This window comes from Oculina patagonica, chromosome 7 (assembly GCF_052425735.1).
Source record: "Oculina patagonica isolate OP01 chromosome 7, crgOcupat, whole genome shotgun sequence".
Taxonomy (NCBI): Eukaryota; Metazoa; Cnidaria; class Anthozoa; order Scleractinia; family Oculinidae; genus Oculina; species Oculina patagonica.
In genome coordinates this window covers 8,186,728-8,199,317 of record NC_135764.1, presented here as the reverse complement: position 1 = coordinate 8,199,317, position 12,590 = coordinate 8,186,728, and the positions used below count along the sequence as shown (strand labels likewise).

The window sequence follows — 12,590 nt, the reverse complement described above, 5'->3', positions numbered from 1 at the left end:
CTTGATACATCTAACGACGTGCATGATCTTTTTTAACGATTTTTCTAACGCTTCTAACGACAAAGAAAATTTTTCTAACGACCATTCTAACGCTTCTAACGATTTTCTTAGTCGTTCTAACGGTAATCTAACGACTAACAAACGATTTAAGTCGTTTAACGAAAAAGCATTAAAGTACGTTTTCCCGTGCAAGGTCACATATATAGGCATAGCGCCATATCCACAGCTCGTGACGCTTTACAGTAAAAAGCATGTGTGTAGAATGTGCCTGATTCTCTTGCCTTTTTGTTTGTAGATGTTCTTATTCCTCACCTCGCAAATGTGAATGTGACTGACAGAGCAGGAAGGACAAGCTTACACCATGCAGCATTTAATGGCCATGTCGAGGTATGTACAATATACATTTATTTATGTTGTGGTTTAATTTTAACTTTGGTTAACCGTTTGTTTCAGATTATGATTTCATAAAGAACATTAGATAATGAAAAATAAATATCAAAGTGGTTTTAAACCACAGCATAATTATATTATTTATAATATAAGACTGTGTACTGAACACAACAGAAAGCTGTTAAACAGTGAAGTGTGCTGTGATAAACCTGTTCATCCACAATCAAATCTTTAAAATGTGTTGTTCCAATACCCCTCCCCCCTCTGGAAATTCCAGTTAAGCCATATACATTCCTTTAAGAATTTTGAATTTTGCTTACTGTTCTGTTTTTTTTTTTTTTGGGGGGGGGGGGTGAGGGGGTGAGGGGGGAGAGACTGTGCACATAAGGAACTGTTCCTGGAATGATGTCTCCTTTCAACTTCACATTAAAGTTATTTGTTATAATTTATTAATTTTTGTTCTTCGTTCTTTATTAATTTTTGTTCTTCGTTCTTCGTTCTTTGTTCTTTGTTCTTCCGATCCCCAGCTCCCAAATGCAATGCTTCAAGCAAACTACATTTAGACTGAACCTGTTTGTGATTGAGAATAAGAATTGATTGAAAGTTTATGGGTGAATTGCTTGCATTCCATTTAGTACATGAATTATTATTGTGATCATAAACTTACATTGTATTATTTATTGTCTTTTAGATGGCACAACTTCTTTTAACCAAGGGAGCTCATGTTAATGCTGCTGATAAGAAGGAAAGAAAGCCTATCCACTGGGCTGCATATATGGGTAGGTGTTTTTTTAAGACTGAGAGATGTTTAATGATCAGTGTGCTGAAGTTGTACAGTACATGTAATAATAAAAAATTTAGTAACTGCTGGTTCTTATGCAAACTAAATGCTGTAATTTTGGTGCCTGTTTGGCTGTTCTGTGCTTTGAAGCTCTGCTTGTACAGTACTTGCCATTTCTTTTGAATGCATGTACATGTGCAAATTGTACACTATAGTAGTATTTTAATATCACTTGAGGCATTGACTTGTGATCATGGTTGATCTTTTAGGTCGCATTGAGTGCTTAGAAGTTTTGTTTAAATCAGGAGCAGAGATAAACTGCAAAGACAAAAAGGTACATGAATGCTTCTGAATGAAATCCTCTTTAGTTGTAGCCACAACTATAGTTGGTGCAGTAACTGAATTCTCCCTGCGTTGTCTTTGATATAATTTTGCTAGATTTTTAATCCAAGTGAGTTGTCTCTGAAATGGTACACAGAACTCACAGCTTCTCTCGGTTTTCCTACTTTATTCAAAGCTATAACAACTTGCTGAACTCACAGTTAACTCACAACTTCCACCTGTTTCGTTTCCTAATATTCCTCACACATTTCTGTTACCTTATTTGGTAATGCTCTGCAATGTCACAAAACTATGGGGGAAGGGGTTGTTCAAAACTCTTTTACACCAGTAAAGGATACATTGTACAATTGTGTGTACCATTGCAAAAATAAAGTACTAGTGCACTGTGACAGTGATTGACCAGCATGTGTATTGTTACATAGATCTACTGTTTCTAACAATAATTGTTAGAAACAGTAGATCTATGTAATATATAGTCATACATAGTCATTTATAGTTTATCAAGTACATTTGAAGGCCTAAGCGCAAGAAACACACTTTGTGTTTTGGCCAAATTAAAAAAATGTCACAAACAACTCCAAATTTCGCATGCAAGTTCGTTTACGTGTGCTTAACATTGATCTGTATTCAAATTCGCTGAATCTAGCTTCGTTTTTTAGAAATTACGTATGCAAAGAACAAAGGCGTTTTGCAAAGCTTACGTTCTCCACCGTCAGCCAGCAGCATGAGTTTTTTGACGCATCGCGTGTAAATCTTTCCTTCTAGCGTTATTTAACTGTCCGGGGAGGTTGAAAAACGTGTCAGAGCCATGATTTTAGTTCCTATCCACCATTTTGAGGATTTGCTTTAAGAAAAGGACTGGACTGAACACATTGTGACGCGATGTCACCTGATAGGCGTCACGTGAGAGGAAAGAGAAAAAAAAAATGGCCGTTTGTTCCTGAAAATCATTTGAAGCCTTTGGTTAGTTTTAGCGTAAGTGCTGCTGCCAGGTGGTTGAAGGGCATCATTAAGTCTGAATACCCGTAAGTTTACAGCATCGCTCAAAGAACTGAGTGATGTTTCTGCCTTTGTTTTGTACAACAGCGCTGTTTAGCGCTTCGGAAAAAACGTTGCACAAACCGAGGTAGTTTTGAGCCTGGCGGCATAGAGAGTCTAAAACAAGAGGTGTCTTGCCGGGAACTTCGTCAACGCGAGTTTTGCAGGATCTGCTTGGGTGCTGCCGCGACAAAGTTGCCGAGAAGTGACCTGGTTTTAGACTTTAAAAAATTCTTTATATGTTCCCCAGGACACCTTCCCTTCGCAAAATATTTTCTGTGTCTCATTAAATATTCATCAATGAATCTATCGATTCGTGCGAACGAAAACCTCATAAGTTTATCTTGTTTTCGCGGGATTTTGTAGATGTGTGATGATGTAAGGAGTGGAGATAGAAGTGAGAGCAAGCCGGCGGCACTCAACTGAAAGCAAAACTAGTATAATGTGACAACACGAGCAAACGTATTCAATCAACAATCAGTCTTTATTTCACTTTTACCTCGGCAAATTCAGTACAGCTAACGGTAACGGTAACAGAGTAGAATAGTCTTGCCCGAAACAACAAAAACTAGATAACTGCAAACAGACTGCAGAAAAAGCTAGCTGCAAGCAAACTGGCGTGAAAGCTTACTGCATTAAAAGCGCGATCTATAAAAGGTTGAGGCTGACTCTGATCCTAAACTTAACTTGAAACGGCTTAACTCCCTAATCCCTTGGGGTTAGTTAGTGTTAAACTTTTTTTTTTTTTTGCGTTAGGGCTAGGCTTTTGCGTTAGGGCTAAGTCTGTAACCCTAATCTGAAACTCTAATCCCGACCCTACGGCCTTGGGGTTACCTTTTGCGTTAGGGCTAGGACTTTAACCCTAACAATTTAGCTGACTTCATCGTCTTGAGAAACAAAAGGTTTCCTTTATTAATCGTTTGTAAAAGAAAAGTCAAAAGACGCCGCGCAAGCAAAAACCTTGTCTTTTTGCATGTGTTATTTTTCGAAAACGAAGGGAAGACCAGCAAAATTAAATACAGGGCAGTGTTGAGCACACGTAAACGAACTTGCGTGCGAAATTTGGAGTTGTTTGTGAGAATTTTCAATTTGGCCAAAACACAAAGTGCGTTTCTTGCGCTTACGCCTTCATTTATACATGTATGATAACGAAACTTCCTAACTACTCAATTATCAATTACAATGTTATTTCCTGTGGGACTACATGTACATGTAAGTAGCAAAATCTAATATGAACTGTCTAAACATGAATTTGCTGTGTTTTGTTGCAGCATTACACTCCACTCCATGCTGCTGCCGCCGGAGGACAACTGACCACACTAAAGCAGCTGTTGGGGCGTGGAGCACCAGTAGGACTCTTTCTCTCATTACATTTCTTATGCATGGGTGTAATATGAATAAAGGATGTGGAACTTGAGTGGTTGCTAGTGGGTACATTTAGGACTTGCATGCACTTGCGTTGACTTGCGATTACTTGCATTCACTTTGGTTCAAGATCAAATTTGCATGCAAGTCAATGCAAGTTTTTCACAGTTTGGCCACCCATTGCAAGTCGATGCAAGTCTTGCTTTTCACTTCAAGTACTGAATTGCAGTGCACACAGTACAGTAGCACTGAAATGGCTATTTTTGCCAACTTTCGAGCACTTGTGACTAAACTTGCAAGTTTGTTTGGCCAGCCAAGGCAAGTCTGTTTGCCAGGTCAACTTGCGACTACTTGCGTCCACTTGCATTAATGTTTGGCCAGGGCTTTATTTGAAGTTGTAACAATTACTAATAAACCAATAGCGCTTAACAAAACTACTTATTTTAAACAAACATTACATTACATTTTTATGCTAAATAAATGGTTCATGTGATGGCTGGTAGAATCCTTTCCCCAAAAAGCCTGTCACAGTCTGTATGTTTGTTTGCAGATAAAATCAATCAACTGGTGTTTTTCTTTTAGGTGGATGCTCAGAACTCAAATGGTAATACACCGCTACACATAGCATGTCTCAATGGGCAGGATATAGTGATCAGTGAGCTCATAAGCTATGGTGCTTCTGTCAATGCCACTAACAAGAAGGGCATGGTATGTATTTCAGAAAGTATGTTACATGGGATTGAATGGTTTTGCTCAGCTTTTCCTGATTTTTGTAACAGCGTTTGTACACTGGAAAACCTAGAAAGTCATGGAATTTTAGAATTTCATTTTCCAGGCCTGGAAAGTCGTGGAATTTAAGGGTGGGTCACGGAGAGTCATGGAAAATGGTATTGATTGTACAAAATAAATTATGCAGGTTATTTTTTGTGAGCAAAAGGGTAAAAATGTACCCGAAATCAAGATAATGTTTGAAAATTTCCAAGAAAAATAGTCATATTTAGGTCATGGAAAGCTTTGAAAAGTCATAGAAAAGGTTATGGAAAGTCATGGAATTTCAAAAGCTCAAAAAAGTATGAACCCTGTGTAATGGACTTTGAAAACCAGTTTCACAACCATTTTTAGGAAAGCAAAATTAACATGCCATCCAATCCACTGTTTTTTTTTAATAGGATGTACTGTAATGCTTGCCTTTTTATTATCGCAGACTCCATTACATTACGCTGCAGTGTCAGGGCAGGGTGATGTGTGTCTTGAACTGTTGCTAAATGATGGTGCTAGTCCCAACTTGCAGGTGAGGCCAAATCCCTTGCAATTGAGTATCAAAAAAAATAATTATAATCCTTGTTGGTTACGTTTGTAACATTCAGGTACATGTACGGTAGCTCTAGTTTTGAAATTCTTGCTTGACAATGAATTCAGTGTTAGGAGAAATTTCATGTAAATCTTTGTCACTCTTTGGATTTTGGTGTGAAGTAATCTGATAATTTAAGTACACATACATGTAAAGAAAACAACTTGAATGCATGTCTTTTGTTTTTCAGTGCAAGAATGGGAGGACACCACTACATTATGCTGCTCTGTATGGACGCTGCTCAAGGGCTCAAACTCTTCTGCAAAATGGTAACATACATGTACTTGTATATAGATTTACCCAACAAAAAATAAATTAATAAGAAGTCAGTGTGACTAAAACGGTCTTGAACCTAAGCTTGTAAAGAAAGTTAGTATTGTTCATAATCATTATTGTACAATAACAATACATTGTTTCTTGGTCCCTGTTCAGGTTGCTATGTGGATGCAACAGATATAAGAGGGAACACCCCTTTACATATCACTGCATTGCATGGTCAGGAATTATTACTTAGTGTTCTGCTGGCAAGTGGGGCAAACCATGCAAGGTAAGTGTGAACTGAACAAAAGTAGACAAGAATACAAAATTTCAATTTATTCATTCATTTCTCTTAATTTTAGTTCACTGTATATTCCAACTCTCTTTCAGGCGTGGTTCATTTGGAATGTTACCTCTTCATATGGCAAGCTTAGGCGGCTTTACAGATTGTTGTAGAAAACTTATAACATACGGTGAGTTTTGAAAAATATAGTGAAAAATAGATTTGATATAAAAGTAAATATAAAACACTATTTGAACAATATTTTTGCTGGCACTCTTCATGTGGGGTTACCCTTTAAATGTAAACAACTGGAAAACAGAAATAATTCAAACATTAGTCTTGCAGTTAAGATCGCCCCTCTTAAAGTGTAAACCTTTTATTCTTCAGGTAATGATGTCAACGCAAAAGATGATAACGACCATACTTGTGTTCATGCTGCTGCCTGCAGTGGGTAAGGCATAGATGCATATTACTTAGCTAGTGTTAGTGATGTTAAAATTATGATTTGATAATTATTTTAAGGAATCAACTGAAGACAACTAGGAGTGAGAGATGCCCTGGTAGGATGAGGAAGGAAGAACTAAAGAACATTACTCTGAGAAATTTGAAAAAAAAAAACACCTTTCACCATATTCTACCTACACTGTACATGTACTGTAAGACACATTTTCATAGGCTCGTGTAGTAGTTCTTGTAAGTTCTCACACAAATGACTCACTACCCTTACCAAGAACAATAGAACACTTAATCAACTACATTGTGTGATAGAACAAACATCAACTGATACATGTACACTATAGAATTGCAAGCTTATGAGAGCAGCTAAACTACTGTTGTCAGAAGCTGCTTGTTACAGTGCACACATACTCTTCAGAGGAAGATGGTAATAAGCAATTTGCAAATTCTCCCATTTCTTAGAATTTGAAGGTTTTTTACCCTAACTGTAAAGTATGTGTACTTTGAAATCAGTCTGAGTGTATTTTTGCATGAGATGGTTTCTCAAGCAACAAGGAAAGTGAACTGCCACAAGCCCTCAGGAAACACAATGTGATGATAGTAATCAGTTAAATACAATAAAATATTATTATCGAATACATGTATTTGTTGTGGTTTAATTTTTTCTTTGGTTTAAAATTTTTCAAACCAGTTTGATTTTTATTTTTCATTGTGTTATGTTCATTATCATAATCTGAAAGAAAGGGAAATAAAAATCAAACTGGTTTGAAAAATTTTAAACCAAAGAAAAAATTAAACCACAACATATACATGACATGTAAATCATTGCAGGATTGACTTAGAAACTGACTCAATCCTCATTTTCCTGATATTTGTTGTCTAGAAATGTAGAATGCCTTGGACTTCTGTTGCACAGCGGTACTGATTACACTGCTGTTGACAGACTAGGAAGGTATGTATGTACTTTGACTTCTCTTTCTTTTAATAAAAACGTTTCTTACCAAAATTAATATAATTTTGTTTAGCAATATTAGACTAGGACCCGAGCTTTCTATGAGAGAGTAGTCAATGAGGTGTAGTAGAGTTGCCCATCACCCATATAAAATGAAGACAAGTAATCTAATTATTGTTTTAGTAGAAACTCAAAGGATTGCAATCCAAAACTTACAAATTTATGTTCTTTTTTAAAACCACAAATCAAGAATAATATTAATTGTCTCTTAACCCTTTGGAGCCCAAATTAATTTTTGTGAAATTCTTCAATTTTGGATGAGTCTTATAAAAATTGCTCTATCTTCAGTTACATCTGTCATATTAAAGCCAAATTTGGATATGTGACAGACAAGACATAGGGCTATCTGTCAATCAACATATTTATTAATAAGTTACTTATTAATGATGTCTAACATGTGGTTGAGCATTAAGTTAGTGTAACACAACATGTTGACTTCAATGCTTTTCAGTGTCCTACACTCTTGATTTAGCCATGAAAATTACTGCACATGTCTAGATTGATAGGCAATTTATTGAATATTATTTTGATATCACATTTGCTACCTTTGACTCTTTCAAAGCTACATTAGGCCCCTAAAAACATAGTAGTTGAGTGTCACGCAAAATAACTAAAAGAAACTTTTCGTACGAAAATGTTTTTGCTGTTGCACTCTGTCGTGTCCTTTTCTCCCTAGCAACAAAAACAAATGTTTCGTAGCCTTCCTAGATCAGAAACACCTTCATTGCACTCATAATCTTCAATATTATTGTCATGAAGGTTTAGTTCCTCTTGTTCTTCAACAAAATTATCATCCTCGGAGGAATAACTTCATTATTTTCATCCTCGGTGTCACTTTGTAAGCCTTCAACATCAGAATTCAACCATCGTCGGGTAGGTCAACGTTTTCGTCGAGATAATCGTGAATATTCCTCCAAAGTAAAACTTCCCCTACCTTCAAATATGTCGGGCTAAGTCAAGGAAAACTTGTTCTCTTCATAACAATCGAAAATTTCACCAAAATTCTGCAGAAACTCGCTAAAAACAGCACAAAATGGCGGAGAATAATACTGCCAGGCGTTGCAATGCAGGGGGAGACTGGAAACTAAAAAGCGGGAGTCCGCTGAGCGAAATTGCGAGGTGTGCTTTGATGTCCGATATATCGGACACTGGGCTTCAAAGGGTTAAGAGAGCAACATGCCTGTGAGCATGTTCTATCAGTGATTAGAACCAATCAGATTTGTGGATTTCCATAGAACATGGCTGAATTTCTTCTAAATGTAAACAAATGGGGTTCAGTCTTTTTTTCACTGTGGGTACATTTACATGTAGAGTGGATTACTGATTGTTATCTTTTATTGTGCTTGTAGAACTGCACTTCACTATGCGGCTGGTCATGTGCACTACTTGTGTGTGAAGTCATTAGTGGCGTCAGGCTGCAATGTAAATAAAGTGGACACAAGAGGCTGCACTCCTCTCCACTATGCAGCTGCTGGAGATTCTGATGCCAAGTAAGCAACTTTCATTCAATGATGACTGACTCGACATCTGGGGTTTGTGTGTGTGTGTTGGGGAGGTGGGCCCCCCCCCCCGGGGGGGGGGCACTCGCATATGAAAGTGACGGGGATGCTTGTTGTCTCGCTTAGGGGTGTAAATTTTGGATTTTTGGTCTCGCTTAGGGTGTTCTAGGCAAAATGCCAATATTTTTAGCCATAATGGTCTCGTCTAGGGTTACACACGAAGAAATATACAAATATAAATTCTATTCTTAGTTTTTTGGTATCGTTTAGGGGTCAACGAAAGGTTGAGCCACACCCAGATTGGTCTCTTTTAGGGGTCCTTTTTAAAATTTCTGACGAGCATCCGCGTCCGTTTCATATAGGAGTCCCTCCGCCGGGGGGCGGGCACTCCCATTATGAGCTATATTGGTATGTGCTGCTGTGAAGGGTCTTGTTTTCAAGTACGTTAGCCTGGGATAGGGTATAGAAATCAGAAATCAGAGAGTTTCTGTCTAGAACAGGGCATCACTTGCCTGGCAACTGATCAGTGGTACATGTACATGTATAAAGAATTAAGTCCTAATAGGAACAGGAACTTGTAAGAGAAAAAGGCTTTCCTCAACATAAATAAATTTATCACAGCAAAGTTGTTGACATAATTATGGTTTTCCATTAAAAACACTAATAGTGATAAATTTCTAAAAAATGCTGGTCTGGCATAGGGTAGGGATTTTTTTCAGTGTCTGGTCAAGTACAGGGTTGCAAAATCAATAATAATTATTATTGTACATGGTCTGGTATAGTGTAAAGGTTTTACTGGTTATTCTATAAATTGTTTTCAGGAGGAATAAAAATCAAAATCTGCCCTTTACACACAGAGAACTGTAGATTGTAGATTGCTAATAAGGTACCGGGTAGTACACTGTACTAAACACATTCATTGTGTTCACATTACTTTCTGTTCTGTCCTGTGTAGGTGTGTGGAACACTTGCTGAGAAATCGAGCCAATGCAAGTAAAAGAGATAAACAAGGCTACAGTCCTGTACACTACGCTTCCGCCAGAGGGCATAAACTGGCTCTAGAAATGGTAATAACAATATTCACGTATTTTGCACATGGTTACTAGTCCTGTGTGTACATGTAGACATGTGTAGAGTAATGTGTTTTAAGTGCTGAATAATTGTTGTACAGCAATGTAAATACCCGATTCCCTCTATAGCGCGTGCCTGCAGGGAATCACGGTTGTTGTATTCATCAAACCACGCGCGACACTCAGCAATGTGCATCGATGCTAAGTCTCGCGCATGGTTTGATGAATACAACTACCGTGATTCCCTGCAGGCGCGCGCTATAGAGGGAATCGGGTATTGCTTTACCATTGAACAGGTAGGTGGAAGGTGAAGTCTCCGTTAGGGCCTAGAGGCCCATCAGGCCAGAGCTTATCCTGGTTTTTATAGCATTAAGGTTACTGTAGACCTTCAGGGGTGTCTTCCGGAAAATCGATCATGTACGTGCGTTTTTTTTTTTCAAAACCTTGGAAAAGTGTATATCACTGTAAAGCTAATAAAATGTAGAATCTAAAGAAATAATTATTTTAAAGATTAGGTCTAATGGTAAGCTCGCGCAAGCCTTAAACCGCAACACTGACAATGTTGGCTAAATTGAATTACCTGTCAATCAGCAGGTAATGGACTACAAAAGTGTGTGAGGCTTTTTGGATAGTCCTATTTGTTGCTGAGAAAATCTATTGTAAACTCGGCGAATAGAATATTTGTTGATCTTCGTCACGTAAGAAGGCGTAAAACGCAGAATATTTGAAATATTAAACAAGCCTCACACACTTTGGCGCGTTGATAACCAAGGAACATTTTGGCCAAGTTTCGAGTCAGCCAAAATTGGCTGACCGGCGATCTCAAACAAAGTGCCGTAGCGGGGATGAATTCACTCGGGAAAGTCCTTGAGTGTTTTTGTTCGATTTGTTCTTAAGCTCCAACTGAACATCAAATTGCTTCTGGCTTTCTTCTAGTCTCTCTCTTTCATTTTCATTGTCTTCGACCCAGTTTTCTTACGATGTTTTTTCCAAGATGTGTTCTCTCTTTTTGACGAACTCATATCAATTTTTACAGACTTTTGTATTAAAATTCACTGATCCTTGTGGCCTAACCCACGCTAAACAGCACAGTTCTTTGGATGTAAATAAAACATTCGAATCTGCGTAACTCGAGTCGCCGGATGAAGTTTACTGCAAAAAATGTACGGAATGCCCCATGTTTTATTAGGACTATAACACCTTTAGCTATTTATTAACTCTTCTAAAGAAGTTTTTCCTCGATAACTCACGATCATTTAACAATTTTACATTACTTTTTTCACCAAACTATAAATCAGTGTTTTAGCTTTAGAATGAGCAGGTCTACAGTAACCTTAAGCGACAAGGAGTATTTCTACTCATCTCTGCGTAAGATGCTAGTCCATCACGGGGTTACCCCCAGCATAAAATTTGCCAGTATCCATTTATTCACCTGGGTGGAGAGGGAGGCACTGTAAGAGTGAAGTGTCTTCCCCAATAACACAATGTAGTGACCCTAGCCGGGGCTTGAACCTGGACTGCTCAATCCAGAGTCCAGTGCACTAACCATCAGGTTACCATTCCCCCCATTTAACCAAACAGAGAAGCCGGAAGTGCCTTTTGTCAAACAGACTGCAGGAGGGGTATGACTGTTCATTAATTTTGTGTGGTTCCAGAAAATATCCATACTCCGTACTCCCCCCACAGAAGGGATTGGAAATTCCGGGAAGGAGGCGGGGGTTACAAAGACCCAGAGGGGTGGGGGGCCATAGGGCAAATCCCTTCCATGGGGGGTATGGATGTTTTCTGGAACCACAGATTGTTATAATAACATGTATTTTTTTTTTCAGTTATTAGATGTAGCTGCAACAGATCTTTTAAACAAGAGTTCAGGATCCCCTGCTACTACTCCTCTTCATTTAGTGGTAAGAGTTTCTCTATGACCATTTCATCTGAACAGTTGTTAATGATAATTTTATTACAAAATTATCTCCACCATTTTATTTACAAACATACCTGTACAAGTGGGCAGATTAAATGAATGAAGTGCTTGATTATTCAAAATACAATTTCTGTTTTTTTAGGCTTATCATGGTCATTTGCAAGCTCTCCAAGTGCTTTTAGAGTCTTTTATAGACATTGATTTAAAGGATGCCAATGGTAGGTAACTGGAAATTATTTTGTGTTGTTACCTTTTTTACGACTGAATTTTCAATGAAGGAGTATAGTGGGTAGCCCGACTTCACTCACATGGTTGGTCGGTTGGTTGGTTGGTTGGTTGGTTGGTTGGTCCATCAGCTGTAAACATTTTGTTTACTTGATTGCTTCTTGTACAGTCGACCTCCTGTAAGAAGACACTCTTGGGACCCAAAAAATTGTTCAATTGGAGATGTGTCCACTTAATTATGGAAATTTAAAAATGTTGCTCTTGTTTGAAGTTTGATCGTGATTAAGTGTCCACTTACAGGACTCGGTGTCCATTATAATAATAAAGATTAGACTAATGTTGCTCAATAACATTTTTTAGGTCAAACTCCTCTTTACCTTGCTGCTTTTCAAGGACATGCGTATGTATCGTATATTATTTTTATATTATTGTTACAGTGTTACTGACTGTGTAAATGCCCTATATTATACAAAAGTTGTTCTAACACTGGCTTTAAAGACTTTTGACATTTTTCGGTCATTACCTTTTAATTTTGAAATGTTCAGGAAATACAAGTATGTGTATGTGTGACAATGGCATTGAAAACATCATGAAAGCAA

At 37.8% G+C, this 12,590-nt stretch overlaps 2 protein-coding genes across 2 annotated transcripts in view; one reads left to right on the top strand and one right to left on the bottom strand.

Annotated features, from left to right (window-relative positions):
* Positions 1–12,590, bottom strand: part of LOC144661647 (lysophosphatidic acid receptor 3-like) — a 668,415-nt gene that overhangs the window by 499,593 nt on the left and 156,232 nt on the right. The window lies entirely within an intron of this gene.
* LOC144661630 (uncharacterized) overlaps positions 1–12,590 on the top strand; it is a 29,089-nt gene that overhangs the window by 5,641 nt on the left and 10,858 nt on the right. Inside the window, exons 6-21 of the mRNA XM_078522435.1 lie at positions 296–387; positions 1,082–1,169; positions 1,441–1,505; positions 3,823–3,900; positions 4,499–4,624; positions 5,121–5,207; positions 5,458–5,536; positions 5,700–5,814; positions 5,916–5,998; positions 6,196–6,259; positions 7,148–7,216; positions 8,626–8,766; positions 9,731–9,842; positions 11,675–11,749; positions 11,909–11,984; positions 12,352–12,391. Of these exons, the coding sequence (XP_078378561.1) occupies positions 296–387; positions 1,082–1,169; positions 1,441–1,505; positions 3,823–3,900; positions 4,499–4,624; positions 5,121–5,207; positions 5,458–5,536; positions 5,700–5,814; positions 5,916–5,998; positions 6,196–6,259; positions 7,148–7,216; positions 8,626–8,766; positions 9,731–9,842; positions 11,675–11,749; positions 11,909–11,984; positions 12,352–12,391 (1,390 nt within the window). The remainder of the gene's footprint in view (positions 1–295; positions 388–1,081; positions 1,170–1,440; positions 1,506–3,822; positions 3,901–4,498; positions 4,625–5,120; positions 5,208–5,457; positions 5,537–5,699; positions 5,815–5,915; positions 5,999–6,195; positions 6,260–7,147; positions 7,217–8,625; positions 8,767–9,730; positions 9,843–11,674; positions 11,750–11,908; positions 11,985–12,351; positions 12,392–12,590) is intronic.